General features: G+C 41.3%; 1 protein-coding gene across 1 annotated transcript; it reads right to left on the bottom strand.

Annotated features, from left to right (window-relative positions):
* Nucleotides 1-9,709: 9,709 nt before the first annotated feature.
* On the bottom strand, nt 9,710-13,434 carry LOC122555535 (growth hormone secretagogue receptor type 1-like). The gene is made up of 2 exons (XM_043701559.1): nt 12,441-13,434; nt 9,710-10,964 (listed from the first exon to the last, which is right to left on the bottom strand). The coding sequence occupies exons 1-2, from the start codon at nt 13,171-13,173 to the stop codon at nt 10,654-10,656; spliced, it is 1,044 nt and encodes a 347-aa protein (XP_043557494.1). The 5' UTR covers nt 13,174-13,434; the 3' UTR covers nt 9,710-10,653.
* Between the last annotated feature and the right edge of the window lie 7,561 nt (nt 13,435-20,995).

Below are 20,995 nucleotides of genomic sequence, written 5' to 3'. Positions count from 1 at the left end.
TTTAAAATGTAGTTTTCCATTTCAGTGCTGCACTTCTTGGAGTGCACTGGCATCTTTTGTTGTAATGATGCTGCCAGGACACTTTGCATGCAGGGACAAGCACCGACCTCATGGATTTGACTAAGGTGTAACTGAGTACTCAAGAAAAGTCACTGGACTCAGTGTTAGCTTTGTTTTCTCCACAGATGCTGCCAGGCCTGCTGAGTTTCTTCAGCAATTAGTTTTTGTTTCAGATCTTCAGCATCTGCTGTTCTTTGTTTTATTTTAATTAAAGCTACTAATTGTTTTGTATTAGTTAAAGCTACTCATTGGTGTGATGCAAAGCAATGTTTAGTGGCTGAGAAAGATTCAACCTATTTGCCAAAATAGCAACCACCTACCATGGAGTCATAGAGATGTACAGCACGGAAACTTCTGCTATGGTCCAACTCGACCACGCCGACCAAATATCCTAAACTAGTCTAGTCCTATTTGCCAGAACCCAGCCTATATACCTCTAAACTCTTCCTATTCATATACCCTTCCAGATGCCTTTTAAATGTTGTAATTGTATCAGCAGCTACCACTTCTTTTGGCAGCTCATTCCATACACGGATCACTCTCTGCATGAAGAGCTTGCCCCTTAAGTCCCTTTTAAGTTTCCCCCCCCCCCCACCCCACCCTAAACCTATGCCCTCTAGTTCTGGACTCCCTCACCCCAGGGAAAAGGCCATGTCTATTTATCCTATCCATGCCCCTCATGATTTTATAAACCTCTATAAGGTCAGCCCTCAGCCTCTGACGTTCCAGAGCAGACAGCCCTAGCCTATTCAGCCTCTCCCTATACCTGGCAACATCCTTGTAAATCTTTTCTGAATCCTTTAAAGTTTCATAACATCCTTTCTATAAGGGGGGAAGCCAGATTGCACACATTATACCAAAAGTGGCCTAAACAATGTCCTTTAGCCTTCAACGTTGCACATTTCACAATCTAAGCTTTCGGACTTTCCACACCATTATCCAAAATACAATGTTGTTCCATTTTGGGGTAATTTGGGAGTTGGGGGGGCGCGGAATTCCACAATATTGCTAACCATACATGCAATTTGTGATTGTATGTGTGCGAAAAGGCTTGAGCAACAGATATCTGAATATCATTGAGCAACAATGTGCAAAGTCCATGTAGATGCATCCTACTGGCTTAATGTTAGGTGTTTCCATGTCCCAATGTTTTGAGGCCACAGTTCAAATGTTATTTGTGTGTACTGTGTCTGCTGCATGATCCCACTACCAAGGAGTTGTTTTGTTTCTCATGTTGTCCATGTACACTGTTTGGAGCTCTCTCCAGTGTATCCAGGCACACAGGTTCTCTCTGTCATGCTACATTAAGGATAACTGTACAAATGAAACAGAAACACGTGTGCACAAGCCCAGGACTACTACCAGCCTCCAGCTATTGTGGATCTGACCCCTATTGTGGAACTTGCAATTATAGAGGCCTTCACAATGCAGCAGAGATGCAGGAGATTCACAGTCATTTGTCTTCCATGGATACTACCCAATGGGTAGATACCTTGCTGTGGTTCTGTTCGCCGAGCTGGAAGTTCTTGTTGCAAACGTTTCGTCCCCTGTCTAGGTGACATCCTCAGTGCTTGGGAGCCTCCTGTGAAGCGCTTCTGTGGTGTTTCCTCCTGCATTTATAGTGGCCTGTCCCTGCCACTTCCGGTTGTCAGTTTCAGCTGTCCGCTGTAGTGGCCGGTATATTGGGTCCAGGTCGATGTGTTTGTTGATGGAGTTTGTGGATGAGTGTCACGCTTCTAGGAATTCCCTGGCTGTTCTTTGTTTGGCTTGCCCTGTAATAGCCAGGGAATTCCTAGAAGCATGGCACTGATCCACAAACTCCATCAACAAACACATCGATCTGGACCCAATATACCGGCCACTACAGCGGACAGCTGAAACTGACAACCGGAAGCGGCAGGGACAGGCCACTATAAATGCCGGAGGAAACACCACAGAAGTGCTTCACAGGAGGCTCCCAAGCACTGAGGATGTCACCTAGACAGGGGACGAAACGTTTGCAATAAGAACTTCCAGCTCGGCGAACAGAACCACAGCAACGAGCACTCGAGCTACAAATCTTCTCACAAACTTTGGGTAGATACCTTGCAACAATAGTTCGCTACTTACTCCGTTGGGGCTCCATCTTGGACAGCAGTCACCAGCATCTTCAGGATACAAAAGGGTGACAGTGGCTCTAAACTCTGTTCAGAGGTGAAGGTTAAAACATTATGTGATGCTGCCCAATAAGTCTGCAATGCAATACCTCTTTCCACTAAAATCAACAAGGGACATAGGATAGCCCCTTGCCATCAGGCTTCCATGCCCAGGCCTTGTAAGTGTACCGTCAAGACAAAGCACTCCAATTGATCTTTTTTAATCTCATTCAAACTAGAAGACACATTTAAATAAAGGGTAGACAAAGGAGATCCATATGAGCCACAGCATTGTTATGATGTCATTCCTCAGATGAAACAGCATCTTCAGCATCCTACAACATGGCAGCATCAGCCATAACAATATGAGGAGGATTTCCTTGTGAATGTTCTACAATGGAATTGAATTACATGAAGTCATCTTTCTAGATTGCTCAGACCTGAAGCCTTGACATCACTACATGGGCCGTCTCTGTCCTCTCCCATTAAGGCAAGAATACTCTCTTTATTGGGGCTGAGTAGGCAGATGTCCCAACACAATCATCTCATCTTTTTTTTCTGCCAAATTGTGAGCTGTTTTCACTTCAAATGAGACAGAGACTGAGATGAAAGTGACTGGTGTGGTCAATAGTATTGCTGGAGATGGGTAAAAATGGTGCGGTGTCCTGAATGCATAAGTAGGCAGCACAGAGACCATGCAGATTGAGTAGTGAATGAGAGGTTGGAATAGGGAAATGTTGCATGAAGTATGGAGAGTGGTAGACCATGAGACTTGGTGGGAGAGGAGTGCAGTAGCAGAATGTGATGTAACAGAAGACAGTGGCACTTAACCTCACTGAGTAGAGAAAATCATTAACCTCCTTGTGGCATTGCTGGTTGTTCTTCTGGACTGAAAATTGCACCCACCTAAGTTGCAACCTTGAACCAAGCTGGCAGGGTCTGGTGATGTGGTCTCCGGACAGTCCTGAGAAAAGTAAACTGCCCTCCTCTACACCATCTCACCCATCAGGACCTCTTCATCCTGCTGCAAAAATAGGAATTTAACTTTCATCTGTTGACCATGTCCAGGGCAATTCTTCAGACGTAGGAGCAATGTAGGACAGCTCCAGACTGATAGTACTTCACAGGTGCCCAACTGCATTTTAAATCTGGCTGAGGTTCTTTTGCTAATTATTAAATTTGTATCCCCTTGTTACTGATGTTCTGCTAGTCAAACCAATTTTCAAGTGTCCTATTAAAAGACTTCATAATTTGAGCACCTCTATTAAATCTCCCTCTAACCTCTGCTCTAAGAGCAATCTCAGCTTTTGAACCCTGATACATAACTGAAATCTTTCAGGATTTATATCTTTTACTGACCTTTTAATGATGTTCACACGATGTTACTGCTCTTATTGCATAGAATCCTGTCTGCAAGCATGAAATTATCAATTCTATACAGTTTAAGACATAAATGTAAAACATTATTCCTCTCTACCTCATGTTTTCTCCTCCATAATGACAGATGTTTGCTGCAGGATTAACCTCTTGCCAACTCTACCAGAATAATCACTCTCCTGTCCCAGTGACCATCTTAAACTGGCAAGTGATTCTGAAACTAAAACTGTCCCTACTTGCACCATCAAAATATTTCACAACTAAAAAAAATATATTGAGCTTTTTTATAGCTTTCTCCACTCCAATTAATACACAAAATAAATTGAACATGTTCTGAAAAGGAAAACCTTGCAGGAATATGGAGACAACAAGGAAGTGAAACTAATTGGAAAGCTCTTTCAATGAAGTTATGCAGGCACAAAAGGCCATATGGCTTCTTTCATTGCAGTATGATTTTGATTTGCAAGTGACTCAACTGTGATAGACATTGCGATTGATGTGTAATTTAGCAAACCTGCCCTAAAATTAATCTGTGCACAAATCAATTTTCTATGGTAACTCATTTATGTATACACTGTCACAGTTTTTAATGAGTCATGTTTTTAATGTTATTAGAATTCTCGATTAATATTAATTTTTTGTCCCATTTCTGCATTCCTCAAATTCAGTCAGAAAGATGGAATTTCAGCGTTGCTTTTCCAATATGGTATTGGATCAAACCTGAGGAGCCACTGAAATGCTTGTATTATGTTTTTCAGCTGCTTCATAGGTTAGAAATTCCACTCTTAGGATGATTTTTACTACAATAGAATCACTGAAACTGATGTACAGGCATGGATTGAAAAACATATCAGATGGTGTTGACATATCAACCTGGACACCAACAGCAGTACTGTATACAGTATATGAAGTATGAGACATAACTAGCATATTTGGGAAGGGAATGTTGCTTTTGGACCTATGGTTCCCAAAGCATGCCACTGTTGGGAATTGACTTTAATGTCAGGATCTAATTGACAAAGATTAGTTACTATGATTAGCAAATAATTATATTAATGTTGTATCATGTAACTGTCAGGATGGTAAAAGGCAAACTTCCTCAGGTTTTCTATGTTCCTAATAGGAGTTCAATGATCTGCTATTGAGTCACATTAATCGTTTTAAAAAGCCTCATTGCTATCATTATTATTTCTTTTCACTACGTGAATAAACAGGGAAGTGTTAATCTTCTAGTGTATTATTTATGAAAGTATATCTTGCTGTGTGACTTTAGGGTTATTGATCTCTGATTCAGCAGTTAAAGTTTATTGGACAGTTTGAAATCATAACACATTAACTAGGCTTGAATGAAAATTTATACATCTGCTTTGTGCAAGCTAATCGAAGAAACCACAAATGGGCCTGAAATTTTGTTTATGCTGCAGATCACCTGCCCTTTGTACACCTTGCTCATTTTCAGTGAAGTCCATGGAGTAAAAATCCAGTATCGTCAGTTTTGTGACTCCTCCAAAGTTGAAGTTCAGTCCCAAAGTGGGGAGAGAATCAATGGTGATAAGATCACAAAACAACAACACCTATACTTCCCATCCCACCTGCCCCCCAAATAATGACCATGTTTCCTGCAATAGTTTAAATATTCAATTTCACTTCGCCTTTTCATCATTTGCACTCAGAAAATCCATTTAGGCCTCAGTTCAGCAGTTCCTATATTTTCTGATCTGTAAGTAAATCGATTCATGTAATTTTTGTTCCATAAGCTTAATTAGTTTTGTGAAGCAGTGTCATATTAGATTTGAAAACATCTGCAGTCACTTTGTAGAGTGTTTGCGGTAAGATTAGGTTACAGTTTATCAACTAATTTAATCATGTTTTTATTAATTAAGATATCAATCTTTATCTAGTGTAACATTCCTGATTGTGTTGTCAAACTTAATGAACTGAGCATCAGAAATCCATTCTTATTGCAATGGATCAAATTAAATCAAAACACATACAAAAGCCCAAGGTGGAAACTAGGAGATGAAAACATAGAAGATGGGAAAGCTACTATATTACATCAGATTTGTCGTACCAAAACAGGTCATTAGATCCAATTAGTCTCTACTTTTTAAAATCCAAGTAAGCCTTCTCCTGCTTTGCTTGATATGATTGAATTTAAAATACAGCTGGATAGTGTGAAGATAAAATCCAATACCAGGGTCCTATGATTGAATAAGGGGACTACGATAGAATGAGGGAGGACCTGGCCAAAGTAGACTGGAAACAGAGACTTTATGGTGTGACGGTTGATGAGCAGTGGAGGACCTTCAAAGAAATCTTTCACAGTGCTCAGCAAAAGTATATTCCGGTGAGAAGCAAAGACTCCGGTAAGAGGACAGATAACCTGTCCTGTGTGTCTAAGCAAATAAGGCAAGCTATCGAAGTGAAAGAGAAGGCATACAAAGTGGCCAAAAACAGCAGGAATCTAGAGGATTGGGAAAATTTTAAAGGTCAACAAAAAGATTAGATCAGATTACTTAGTGTGGAAACAGGTACTTTGTATCGGTCTTCACAGTGGAGGATGCTAATAACATGCCAGTAAGTGACAAAGAGAGGAAGGTAGGTGAGGACCTGGAAACAATTATTATTACAGAAAAGCTAGTGTTGGGTAAGCTAATGGAGCTAAGGATAGATAAGTTTTCTGGCTCTAATAGAATGCATCCCAGGCAGGGATGGCCGATGGCAGGAGATGGTAGGAGAAATAGCATGTGGTCTGGCAGTAATTTTCCAAAATTTGCAAATGTGACACCACTGTTTAAAAAGGGAGGTAAACAAAAGATGGGGAATTATAGACCTGTTAGCTTAACCTCTGTAGTGGGGAAGATGCTTGACTATTATTAAGGAAGAAATAGCAGGATATCTCGAAAGAAACTGTCCCATTGTATGGATGCAGCATGGCTTCGTGAAGAGCAGGTCATGCTTCACAAATCTTTTGGAATTCTTTGAAGACATTTCAAGCAAGGTGGACAACGGGGACCCAGTGGATGTGGTGTACCTAGATTTCCAAAAGAACTTTGACAAGATGCCATACATGAGGCTGCTGCATAAGATAAGGATGCATGTTGTTGGGGGTAGAGTATTAGCATGGATAGAGGATTGGTTGACTGACAGGAAGCAAAGAGTGGGGATAAATGAGTGCTATTTTGGTTGGCAATCAGTGATTAGTGGTGTGTCTCAGGGATCGGTGTTGGAACCACAATTATTTACAATTTATGTCGATGATTTGGAGTTGGCGACCATGTGTAGTGTGTCAAAATTTGCCAATGACACTAAGAGCAAAGTGTGCAGAGGACTGTGAAACTTTGCAGAGGAACATAGATATATTGAGTGAGTGGGCAAAGGTTTGGCAGATGGAATACAATGTTAGCAAACGTGAAGTCATACATTTTGATAAGAGTAACAGCAAAATAGATTATTACTTGAATGGTAAAATGTTGCAGCATGCTGATTTGCAGAGGGACCTGGGTGTACTTGTACATGAATTGCACATCTTGCAGAAGGTTGGTGTGCAGGTACAGGTAATTAGGAAGACAAATGGAATTTTGTCCTTCATTTCTAAAGGAGATGAGTTTAATTTTACAGCAGTATAATGTGAGGGTGAGGCCACACCTGGAGTACTGTGCAGATTTGGTCTCCTTACCTATGAAAGGATGTACTGGCACTGCAGGGGGTGCAGAGGTGGTTCACTTGGTTGATTCTGGAGTTGAAGGAGTTGGCTTATGAGGAGAGGCTGAATAGATTCAAATTATATTCATTGGAATTCAGAAGAATGAGGGGGAGGATCTTATAGAAACATATAAAATTATGAAGAAAATCGATTAAAATAGAAATAGGATGTTTCTACTGGTAGGGGTCGGGGAGTCCAGAACTAGAGGGCATAGGTTTAGGGTGAGAGGGGAAAGAGATAAAAGAGACTTAAGGGGCAACGTTTTCACACAGAGGGTGGTACGGGTATGGAATGAGCTGCCAGAGGAAGTGGTGGAGGCTGGTACAATTGCAACATTTAAGAGGCATTTGGATGGATATATGAATAGGAAGGGTTTGGAGGGACATGGGCTGGCTGCTGGCAGGTGGGACTAGATTGGGTTAGGATATCTGGTCGGCATGGACGGGTTGGACCGAAGGGTCTGTTTCTGTGCTGTACATCGCTATGACTCTACTACTTTAGGTGAAACAAGGACAAGAAGGCATGGCCTCAAGATTAGAGGAAGCAGGTTTAGAACTGAACTAAGAAGGAACTTCTTCACCCAGAGTGGTGTTAATCCATGGAATTCCTTGCCCAGGGAAGTAGTTGCCACTACTTCAGTAATTGCTTTTAAAGCTAAGGTAGACACTTTTTTGAAAAATAAAGGAATTAAGGGATATGGTGAAAATTCGGGTAAGTGGAGCTGAGTCCATGGGGAGATTAGCCATGATCTTATTGAGTGGCAGAGCAGGCTGGAAGGACCAGACAGCCTATTCCTGCTTCTTTATGTTCTTGCTTCATCTAATCGTCAGTCACCACTGAGGAATAGTATTCCAAAAGTATCAAGACATGAAACAAACCAATTTCTAAAGGGTCTCTCTCTATATCCACTAATTCAAATCTGTGTTAATATTCCTTAGTCACAGATTTTAAACACTCCAGCTTTTGCTCAAAGAAATGGAGAAACAGATGAACCAAGAGGAGAGTCTCTCGAGTCTCTTCTGCATTCACTTAGATTATATATGATTTATGTTTCAAATTAATTGCTTAGCTTTAATTCATATCCCTTGATACCCTCACCTCATAAAACTCTTTTGATGTCAATGTTGAAAACTTTAATTGATACAACATCAAGCACGTTTTGGGACAGAGCTCATGGAACAGAGCCAGGAGAAAATCTCCTCCACATTTATTTGTAGTATGAAGTAAGGTTGAAGGAAATCTCATTTTTTGCTATCATTTAATATTTAACCTGGCTGTTTAGCTTAAGCCTGTCAAAGCCTCTGATAAGTAGCTGGTGGTTACCATGAATGACTGGATCAAATCAGTTAGGGACGTCAATTACCATATAGTGAAACCTGGATTGCTGCAGGATCCACACTCTCTATTTCCCGCTTCCTTTAAGGACGCTTCTATCTAAATGGGTAATGGTAATTTTAAATATGCTTTTAAAAATGTTTTATAACAAAATAACTTTTTGAAAGTTATGATTTTGTAGGAACGTGTAGCTATTACTATTATCAGAGGTAAATCTTATGCATTCGCCAATTTTAATTAGTGTGCAGCTGCAGATATTATAGTAACTCTTTTAGATTAGATTTCCTACAGGCCAATTCACCTGATCTGCACAGCTTTGTGACTGTGGGAGGAAACCGGAGCACCCGGAGGAAACCCACGCAGACACGGGGAGAATGTGCAGACTCCACACAGACAGTCACCCAAGGCTGGAATTGAACCCGGGTCCCTGGCCCTGTGAGGCAGCAGTGCTAACCACTGAGTCACCGTGCCACCCACACAGAAAGCTTTCCTACAATCAGGCAACAATTTTTCGAGGCATGGTTATATGTTTCTCACATTGCTGATTCTGAGTCAAATGATCCATGACAAACACCATCTCCTGAATGCATTATTCAATAGACTTGCATATTTCCAAGAGTCGTGTTTTGCTGCATCATCATCTCAACATCAAGGATATCATTTCTTTAAAAAACCATCCACAGTACGTCAATGTCAATGGGAACACCAGCATTAGTACTGGTCTTGAATAAACATTGAGCAGTGTTGTTGGTTAGGCATTTTAGGGATTTCGACAAGAGGACAATGATAGAATAGTAATTAACGTCTTAGCAAGGGCTGTGAACGTTTCCTATGTCGCTACTACCTTTCTCCTAGATGTTGGTGAATGTGTGTTTGGCAAATAAGGACGACCAAAGAAGCCTGAGTTGCAGTAATGCTACTAGATTTATTGAACACTGATAGCTAAAGAGTTTAAGTCAAAGAGTGGGGGTGTTCCAGTTGCGGCTTTGCCCTGAATGCTGTGGTTTCCATGAGTTTTGTTGGGAGCTTCTATCATTTCGACAAGTGGAACATATCCTATCACACTTCTGACTTGTACCTTGGCGAGAGTAAAGAGATTTTGAGAAATCGGGATGTGAGCCACTGGCCGAGCTTGGCGAGAGAACAGCAGCTTGCGAGCTGCCATTCTGTATTTTTTGGACATGGCGTTGTAAAGGATGGGGTTGATACAGGCGCTGAGGTAGAAGAGCAGCAAGGAAACGATGTTGAAATACTGGCTGAACACGTACATGTCGACGCCCCCACTCAAGAGCTGTTGGAGAATAGATTTCGGCCAATGTGGAAAGGCAACCAACTGAAAGCAAACACCAGGACAATCACCGATTACTGCTCTTCTGGCCAGGGAGTATGGGATCGGTTAGCTCACTTGGCTGTACCGCAGGTTTGGATACAAAGTGGCACAGTTAGGTTCAATTCCGCACCGGCTGAGGTTACCATGAAAGTGCGATCTTCTTAACCTCTTCCACCTACACAAGCATGGTGACCCTCAGGTTAAACCTACCTCTATTCTACGTTTTGGTAAAACAATGGCGACTTTACATTGACCTTTTTAATGTTGTCCGTTGTACTTTCTGGCGGAGGGTCATCCTTTAGTATTGCTAACGGCGGGAATGCCAGAGCGCGTTTCGAATCTGTTGGAGATGGTCATGTTATTTCAATTCTGTACACGTATTTACATTAAGCTGGCTGTAAACTCGTAGTTTTAGTATATTCTATTTTGATTCCACTTTTGCGCTTTCTTGACTAACACAGTAAAAGATTGCAATCCAATTTAAGCCAATTAGCAATTGTTCAAAAGTTAGAAAATCCAGTGGGGATGCAACAAATCTGCATTTGACGTGAAAATAGCGAGCGTTTTAATAAAAGTACAATTTGACGATTTACACAGACGATCTCAGAAATGCACAGTCTGTATTTACTAAATATAACACTTTCTCCGTTCGTTTTCCCCCTGTCATTCCGTATCTCCGGCAAATGTATTCACTATTTCCCTTGGCTGATTCAGACACTAGTACTTGTCCCTGTCCAGGCTGAAGTGTCGTCTCTGATGTCCCGGGTGCTGAAGGTAGACCACGGCCGAGCTTGGCGAGAGAACAGCAGCTTGCGAGCTGCCATTCTGTATTTTTTGGACATGGCGTTGTAAAGGATGGGGTTGATACAGGCGCTGAGGTAGAAGAGCAGCAAGGAAACGATGTTGAAATACTGGCTGAACACGTACATGTCGACGCCCCCACTCACAGAGCTGTTGGAGAATAGATTTCGGCCAATGTGGAAAGGCAACCAACAGATAGCAAACGCCAGGACAACCACAGCTGCAAAGACAGATAGTTAAACATTGCCATTAATTACAGCACAGTTTTATTGTGGAAACCCTATTTTAGAGTAGTACAACACAATAGCTCCGTGGGCATCATTGTCTGCAAACAAAGCATACAGCAACTCGTAATGTATAAATAAGAGCTACACCTTCAACTCTATTGTACCAAATGCACGCATGTTTTGGTTCATTCAATAACCAGACAATCAATCAAGTCTGTTTTTAAGATAGGCTGTTGCAACGCTGCAGGCCCGGAAGCAAAACAACTGCGTGTGGAAACAAAAACTAACTGAACAGATTTCTGATAATATGTATAAATTAAACTTTCCAATAATCGTTCCTAATACAGATTTATAAGGAAAGGGCTGGACGACTAGATTTTAAATGTTTGGAGAACTAAACTGAATAACATGAGAACTAATAATCTGACCGTTATCGCGTTCAAAGTGGTACATTCAAAGCCCTTTCCCAGTCACTGGACATGTCATTCATTCAGGATTTTACACCAGTTATTTCTGGTCAGAGTGCAGTTACAGGTTTGTTTGGAAGATTGATCTGAAACATCAATATCTCTTGCCACAAATGCTGCCAGGTGTACTGAGTATTCCCAATACCTTCTGTTTAATCCTCTTTCCCGTTTTCAACTTTTTTTTTACAACTAGCAAGTCTAAATTATTTTGAAATTAATAACACCACTGGAAGAGACAGCATGAGTGGGACTATTTCATCTGCTGGCCGAAGGGCCTATTTCCGTGCTGTACATCTACTATTTATGACTCTAACTGTTTCGCTTAAAAGATGTGCAATATTCGAATCCACACACCTTAATGTGATTGTTCAGGTTAATGTAAAACATGATCAAAAGAGATATATTCTGTAAAATGACTCACTTTCACCAGAAGTCTCAGCCTGTTTGGCAGCCAGTTAAACAGTTTTGTAGTCACTATGGTGACATGTGAAACAGGGTAGGCAATTTGCACACAAACTCTCACTAACAGCGACCAGGTAATCTATGATTATCAAGATGACTAAGTAGTAAATCCTGGCCTGAAAATTCTCTCGAACAGGACAATGTGGAGCGTTTATATTCAACAGAGCAGCAAAATGGCCTGTAGATTTAACAATCCATAGTCTGACCCCCAGCAGGACCTTGATCTTTGTGGTCAAGCCGAGGGTCCGACTTGAACCTGCAGCCTTGGAACTCAGGAGTGAATTTGCCGAGTACTCTGCATCATTATATGATGCGCAACATACCTGGCGGTGATTTGATTGCATTTGAAATTTGGGCAATTTACAATTACTAGAGAGTTTTAAAGTTTGTACCTTTGGGCCATTGGATGAAAGTATTGTAAACCAAACTCTGCACAACTTGGTGATACATATTTTGAAGGCGAGATAGTGCAATGGACGTTATCTGGGCACAGACTCAGAATCTGTTTCTGCTGTTATCTAGCGGTACAGCCGGACTTACCCAAGATTTTGACTGTCTGTCTGTGATGAAGCTCTCGGTTCGCAGCATTCGGACCCCCGATCTCGTCCTTGCTTTTCCACAGTTTCCTTCCGATGAACCCATAGAGGAAAGTGAGGCAGAACATGGGGAAGAAGAAATAGATGGTGGACACCCAGATCATGATGTTTAAGAGCCCCGAGCTGACGGCATATTCGGTGTGTCCACACATATCATATTCCACCCCGACCAGGAGAAAGAAAGGTACAGCGGACAGTAAGGCCAGAGACCACAGCAAGGCGATAACTGATCTCACTCTTCGCTTGGTGATGAACACCTTGGCTTTAAGAGGGAAGCAGATGGCGAGGTACCTCTCGATGCTCAGGGCAGTGATATGCAGGATTGACGCGAAGGTGCAGCCTTCGTTAATGTAATGGTAAAACCTGCACAACAAATCCCCCAAGAGCCAGGGCTTGTACTTCCACAGGCGATACAGGTCAAAGGGCAAACACAGGAAGATGAGCAGGTCAGACATCGCCATGCTGGACAGGTAAAGGTTGGTGGTCGTCTTCATGTCCTTGTACCTTCTTACGACCAGGATTGTTAAGGTGTTGCCGGTGACCCCGAGGATGAACAGGACGATACAGAAGGTTGTCACAGGCACCAAAATGGAGACAGGAAAGAGAGGGCACGATTGGTAGTCACAACGAAAGTGCGGTGGCAGCGTATAATTATCGTTATGGGAAATATTTTCCATCCTGCACGGGGTATCGGTTCATTCAGATATCCTGCAGCAAACTGCCCGGATTGGCGGTGCCTGCAACTATTTCGTAAGGTCCCTGTCTCACACTGAGGAGCTGCCTGGACTGAAGTTTACTCTCCAGGTCTTTCATTGGAAAGTGTACTCTCCTCAGACAATGCTTTAAGCATACAAGCAAAGTCTCCGGGCGGAACAGGCGCGATCTGTGTCTCTCTTGCACCTGACTTGCACAGGATTGAACCGACAACAAAGTTTCACTCAGTTTCACTCAGTTCCCATCTTGCTCGGTTTAGCTTCTGGCGTAGAGAGGGAGGGACCATTGCGTCGGCGCAATTAAAAAATGATTAAGCTTCCTCCTGGTAATACATCGTAACCCAAGTCTTTGCAATAGAGAGTAGAACGCGAAACTCTAGAATTGTCTGCAATTCTACAAGGGAACGCATTGGCTCAATTTCTCAGTTCTCTCTACACAGGTGGAAGTTGCATTTTTTATACACATTTGTCCATCACTGTTCTCCATAAATCAAAATATTAATGAACAGACATCGGAGCTTCACGTTTTTGTAATTGATGTAGCTCAAAGGCAGAATGTAAGAATTCTGAAAAGAACCGAGACTTTGAAAGCCACATGAAGAAAAGCAATGTTGTAACAATGTCCAAAGTTGGGAAATACTACAGACATCAAACAAAAGTTGGGAAGATTTTTTTCCCCCACTGGAGTGGAATGATTTATTGAAATACTTAGAAACCAGCCAGACATCCCTCTCTGAAACCCATGATTGAAAGGTTGGCCTTAGACTCAGTTCAATTGAATTAAGACGAAAATCAAAATGTTTTAATCTGAGACTAACAATCGCAAAAATAAAACCGATGTTTGGAATCCGAAATTAAGAAAAGAATCTAAACAGAAAACTCTCACCATTCAGTAACGTCTATAGAATTCCATAGAATCCTTTCGGGCCAACAAGCCAACACCTACCCTCTGGAGAGCATCTCACCCAGACCCATTCCCCTACCCTTTACCTGTAACCCTACATTTCCCAAGGCTAACGCAACTAACCTACACATCCCTGGACACTATGGGCAATTTAGCATGGCCAATCCATTGTGTAACACAGTGCCAGACAATGACATTCTCCAACAAGAGGGAGTCTAGCCATTGCTTCTTGGCATTTAATGGCATTAACCAGTCTTCCGCTATCAATATCCTGGGAGTGGTTGACCAGAAACTGACTGGAACAAACGGCAGTAATACAGCGACTGAAAGACCAGGTTAGAAGCTAGGAATTCTGCAACAGGTCAGTAAACTCCTGATTCCCTAAAGCCCGTACACTATCTACAGTATTAGATCTAAATCAAAGAGTGTGAATAGAATGCTTCTCTCAGTAACGCAAGAGCAGCTCTAACAACACTCAAGAAGCTTGACACAATCCGGGATAAAGCAGCTCATGTATTCGGCACCATCACCATCTTAACATTTACTCCCTCCAACACTGGGATATTGTGTTTGCAGTACACCCCATGTACAATATGTTAATGTTGATCTTGCCTAGCGCACGTCCTGTGCATTGTAACCTGTATATCTTACTCTATGTTTTGTTTCACCCAATGATCTGCATGCTCGCAATTGCTCGCAAACAAAGGTTTTCACTGTACTTATGTACACGTGACAATAAATCAAGTCAAATAAAATCAAGATGTACCACCGCAATTCAAACCACAAACAGAGGTTGAGGGCAAATGGAAACACTTCTACATCCCCCTTTCAAATCACCACCAGTCGGATTCAGAAATATATTGGTGTTGCTTCATCATTACTGGGTCAAAATCATGAACTCCCTTCTTAATAGCATTGTAGGAGTACCTTAACCATTCAAACTGCAAGCAGTTACAAATCCAAAGCAGGACTGAGGTTTTTAACTTATCATTCCAAAATGTGATATTTAGAAGAAGGCTGTTACAGCCAAAGATGACTGTGATATAAAGTGAGTGGTTGCCTGGAAACAAAATTCATACCTACAAGAAAATGTAGCTTCAAAGAATACCTCTTCAAAAGAGGAGGGGAAGAAAAATCAAAACAGAAACTGGACTGTGATTTCTTGTGTCTGCAGAGATAATGAGAGATTGATTTACCCCGGCTCAACAGCAAGCACGCTCTTGCTGAATATGTCCCAAACTGCAGACACATTTTGTGTGTTTCCCTTTCAAGAACAAACAAGGATAGAGGTTAAAAAGCCAGTTTCAATTTTACTGGAGTCTAGCAGTGGAATTGAACAATCTTGTGTACCAGCCTAGGTTTGAACATCAGTGTGCTGTGATGGTCAGAATCAAAGAACTATCTCCAAGTTACTCCTGTGGTGCAAGTAAAGACCCTCTCTCGCTCTCTGAATGCTGCATGCCAGTTAAAAAAAAGAAATAGGACAAAAGAACCTCCCACACCCCCCAAATCCTAACCAGTCCCAGCACCCTGCTGCCAATCCAGACCCAATGCATTCCCTTCCTCATGAGATTCAACATCCCCACCTGGCACTCTACCCCCACAAACCCATGAAATGCCACACCCCCTCAGCATTCGACATCCAACCCTCCTGAACCCACTTGGCACCCTTCCCACCTAAGCCAACTGTGCCCTGCACTCTTACCTATCTGTCCCTCATTTACCTAAGTACTTACTCTCTCATCAGCTGTCTGTGCTTCTGGACATTTAAATGTGAAATATAGCACAGTTACTGCTGCACAAAGTGGGCGTGGTTTCAGCTGCCAATCTTCTCTGCTGACTGAGAAGGTCTCTGGACAGTCTGAGGGACTTGAAGCTGTTTTTGTTAGAGAGAAGAAGGTTGAGAGGTGACTTAATTGTGTACCTTTTGTTAATATAAGGCTACTGTCGATGAATTTCCAGGGCACATGTCATCAGAATGTAAATGTATGTTCTTTTCACCCAATCAGGAGTGGATAAATGATTGATTGGAATTTCTAGGCCAACATTTCAGTTAAATGACCTTTCCTTAGAACCATTCCAAATATCAGGGATTATGACTATTGGAATAAAGAATTTGTACTTACATAGTTCCTTTTACATCTTCACATTGAAAAGTGATACCCAGCCAACAAAATGTTCGGTGTTGAGAAACAAGAAAATGTAGCAGCAATGACATATAGAACACAGAACAGTACAGAGCAGGACAGGCCCTTTAGCCCTCGATGTTGCGCTGACCTGTGAAACCAATCCGAAGCCTATCTATCCTACACTTTTCCATTATCATCATATATTTATCCAATGACCATTCAAATGCCCTTAAAGTTGGTGAGTCTACAACTGTTGCAGGCAGTGCCCCTACTACTCTCTGAGTAAAGAAACTACCTCTGACATCTGTCCTATAGTTATCACCCCTCAATTTAAAGCTATGTCTCCTCATGCTAGCCATCACCTTCTGAGGAAAAAGGCCCTCACTGTCCATTCTATCTAACCCTCTTATTTTCTTATATGTCTCAATTAAGCCACCTCTCAACCTTCTTCTCTCTAACAAAAACAGCTTCAAGTCCCTCAGCCTTTCTTCATAATACTTTCCCTCCATACCAGACAACACCCTAGTAAATCTCTTCTGCACCCATTCCAAAGCTTCCACATCCTTCCTATAATGCGGTGACCAGAACTGTACGCAATACTCCAACTGCAGCCACATCAGAGTTTTGTACAGCTGCAGCATGACCTCGTGGCACTGAAACTCAATCCCGCTACCAAAAAAAGCTCACACACCATCTGCCTTCTTAACAACCCTATCAACCTGGGTGGCAACTTTCATGGATCTATGTATGTGGATACCGAGATCTCTCTGCTCATTTACTCTGCCAAGAATCTTACCATTAGCCCAATACTCTTTATTTTTTTTGCTCCTTCCAAAGTGAATCACCTCATACTTTCCTGCATTTGCCACCTCTCAGCCCAATTCTGCAGCTTATCTATATCCCGATGTAACCTGTAGTATCCTTCAGCACTATCCACAACTCCACCGACCTTAGTGTCATCCACAAATTTACTAACACATCCATCTACACCCTCATCTAGGTCATTTATAAAAATGACAAACAGCAGTGGCCCCAAAGCAGATCCTTACCGTACACCACTAGTAACTGAACTTCAGGATGAACATTTCCATCAACCACCACCCTCTGAATTCTTTCAGCTAGCCAATTTCTGATCTAAACTGCTAAATCATCCTGAATTCCATGCCTGCGTATTTTGCGCAATAGCCTACTGTGAGGAACCTTATCAAATGCCTTATTGAAATCCATATACACCATATGAACCACTTTACCCTCATCCACCTGTTTGGTCACCACCTCAAAGAACTCAATAAAGTTTGTGAGACATGACCTACACTTCACAAAACCGTGTTGACTATCCCTAATCAACTAATTTCTCTCTAGATGATTATAAATCTTATCTCTTATAATCTTTTCCAACACTTTACCCAATCAATGTAAGGCTCACTAGTCTATAATTACCTGGGTTGTCTCTACCTCCCCCCCCCCCCCCACCTTCTTGAACAAGGGGACAACATTTGCTATCCTCCAGTCTTCTGGCAGTGTTCCTGTACACAATGACAACATTATGTGTGACATAATCTTATAGACAGCACTACAGTAAAAACCAAATCATTTTCTAACAGTGATTTTGGTTGGGTGTTGGCTGTGGATGACAGTTGATTGGAATTTGATATGTATTAAGATACAGGCAGCAGAGTTTTGGTGTCCTTATATTTCGAGAAGGTAGAATATGGGAGGCAGATCAAGAGTCCAATGGAATAATTAATTAGCAGAGTGATAAGATGTGCTTGAGGCTTTCAACTTCAGATAAGCTGAAGGGAGGCTGATTTGGTTGACACTATGGATACAGAAATAGGTGATTCAAGCTGTGTGAATATACGGTCAGAAGTTCATCTCAGTGTCAAATTTCAAACCAAATTTGTGAAGTATTGTCTGGGACGGATAGAGGTTTTGGGCAGGAAACCAAAAGCAATGACTTCACTCTTCTCAATATTTAATAGGAGAACATGTTTGCTTCTCTAGTACTGGATGCCAGACAAGCATTTTGATGATGTCGGGAGAGTGGAGATATTGACAGAGGTGCTGGTGAGTTAGAACTGGGTGTCATCACCAAGCCAGACTGGATGATGGTCGACAGTGGTGTTCATAAAGGTTCAATGTTAGGATCACTTCCATTTTTGATAAAATAACTCAGGCATTTGAAGACAGAGCAAAATTTAAAATTCTATTCATTATATTGAACTTGGAAGTGTGGCAGACAGCAAAGCTGATTCCAAATCTACTTGTCAAGGGCAGATAAAGATAAGCAACAAATGCTAGCCTTGTCAACAACACTCAGATGCTGTGAATGAATGAAAAACACATGGCTCATATACAAAGTGTGCTTTTTAATTTTGTGCACCTATTCTAAGCCAATAACGATGTGATGGGATCGATCTAAATAAGGTCTGGTTTGCCAATTTCAGCACTAATTGTATTTTCTCTATTCTGTACTCATTATAATGAATTTATCTCATGTCAGGAGGTATCTAATTATAATCGATAAATTGCTTTCAACCAATATTAAATGTGACACATGAGAATAAGGTTTTGAGGATTGTGCAAAACTGCAGGTTTAAAAACAACAGCAAACTTTTCTTATGATAAATGCAGTGATAAAGGAACATGCAATAAAATGTAGTTGTTATTATAGCATGTGCTAAAACTTTCAGTGAGGTGTCATTTCTTTTGGTATAGCTTCAGTAGGTCTGGACAACTGCCATATGACTCAAATTTCAGTGAATTTATGGTTTATATTATTGCATGATCATTTAATTATAAACCTTGCTGTATTTGACATCTAATTTGTGATTATTTGGCACAGCAATCTCCAAAATATTCCTCTGTACTAATGAATATTTGCCCTTACACAGTCCCCACATCCAATCACTTAAAGATCACCAGTGAGACCCTGTCACAGATTTGAACAAATTAAAGCTTTACATAATTCAATAAGTGGACAATTTATATATTTTATATGTTTGAGAAACAATTATGTTGACTGGGTAATAAAGGGAAGGGCATGTTGAGATATATTAACAGCAGGTTGGAGGCCTCTTCAGCTATGGGATCCGTGAGCGGATACAGCTGCTTTGGAGCTTTGCTGGGTGGAGATGCCAACTAAGATCACATTGCAGGTGAATATTGTAGACATGAATGAGTTAACAGCCCTGAATTATCTTTCTTTATTGAAATTTATATCGATATGTCAGATGAAAATATTCTCAGCTAAACTGAAATCCACCCAGTTGAATATAAAGAACAAAGAGCAAAGAAAATTTACAGCCCAGGAACATGCCCTTCGGCTCTCCAAGCCTGAGCTGAACCAAACCTACTGTCTAAATCTGTCGCCCAATTCCTAAGCATCTGAATCCCTCTGCTCCCCATCTACTCATGCATCTGTCCAGATGCATCTTAAATGAATCTACCGTGCCTGCCTCTACCACCTTTGCTGGCAATGTGTTCCAGACACCCACCACCCTCTGTGTAAAGTACTTGCCACGTGTATCCCCCTTAAACTTTTCACCTCTCACCTTGAAAGCGTGACCTCTCGTTATTGAATCCTTCACCCTGGGAAAAAGCTTATCTCTATATACTCTGTTTATGCCCTTCATGATTTTGTAAACCCCAATCAGGTCCCCCCTCAATCTCCTTTTCGCTAATGAAAACAACCCTAACTTACTCAACCTCTCTTCATAGCTAGCACCTTCCATACCAGGCAACATCCTCGTAAACCTTCTCTGCACCCTCTCCAATGTGTTCACATCCTTTTGCTTATGTGGTGACCAGAAATGTACACAGTATTCTAAATGCAGCCTAACCAACGTCGCGTACAATTTTAATATGACCTGCCAGGTCTAGAATTAAACTTGCCTAAACGCACCACCTCACATCTGGCTGGATTGAATTCCATCTGCCAGTTCCTCGCCCAACTCTCCAGTCTATCTATATTCTCCTGCATTCTTTGACTGTCCTTTATGCTCTCTGCTACTCCACCAATCTTTGTGTAAACTGCAAACTTGCTGATCATACCAACAGTGCCCTTTTCCAGATCATTTATATATATTACAAACAACAGTGGTCCCAGCACTGATCCCTATGGAACACCACTGGTCACCTTTCTCCATTTTGAGAAACTCCCTTTAACTACTACTCTCTGTCTCCTGTTGATCAACCAGTTCTTTATTCACCTAGCTAGAACATGCTGCACACCATGTGACTTCACTTTCTCTATGGGGAACCTTATCAAATGCCTTACTAAAGCCCATGTATATGACATCTACAGCTCTTCCTTCATCTATCAACTTGGTCACTTCCTCAAATAACTCTATTAAGTTGGTAAGGCATGATTCTATAAGTGACATATATATGGATGTAACATTAGAATTCTGATGGCAACTGCTCTGCAAATTTCATTCATGAACCACAAAAAAATCTGGCATCAATTTTACTTTGATATTTATCAAGGTTTATGTATGTTTTCAATAGATACATCTTCCCGTTTTCAATATAAAAGTATTGATTCCACATTGTGATGATACAATTATACCACCCTAATTTGAAACTAGATTATTTTTTATTTGAACAAAAAACAGTTCATGCTGTATCTTACTTGGACTTGGCAATTGTGTCTGGTTTTCTGCTGATTTTATATACCGTCATTGCTATTCATATTAAGAAGTGCATCAATGTTCATTCAATCCATTAGATGCTCCACTTTCACCATTGATTG

This window comes from Chiloscyllium plagiosum, chromosome 12, assembly GCF_004010195.1.
Source record: "Chiloscyllium plagiosum isolate BGI_BamShark_2017 chromosome 12, ASM401019v2, whole genome shotgun sequence".
Taxonomy (NCBI): domain Eukaryota; kingdom Metazoa; phylum Chordata; class Chondrichthyes; order Orectolobiformes; family Hemiscylliidae; genus Chiloscyllium; species Chiloscyllium plagiosum.
The sequence above is the reverse complement of the archived record's forward strand: the minus strand, read 5'-3'. Positions and strand labels throughout refer to the sequence as shown.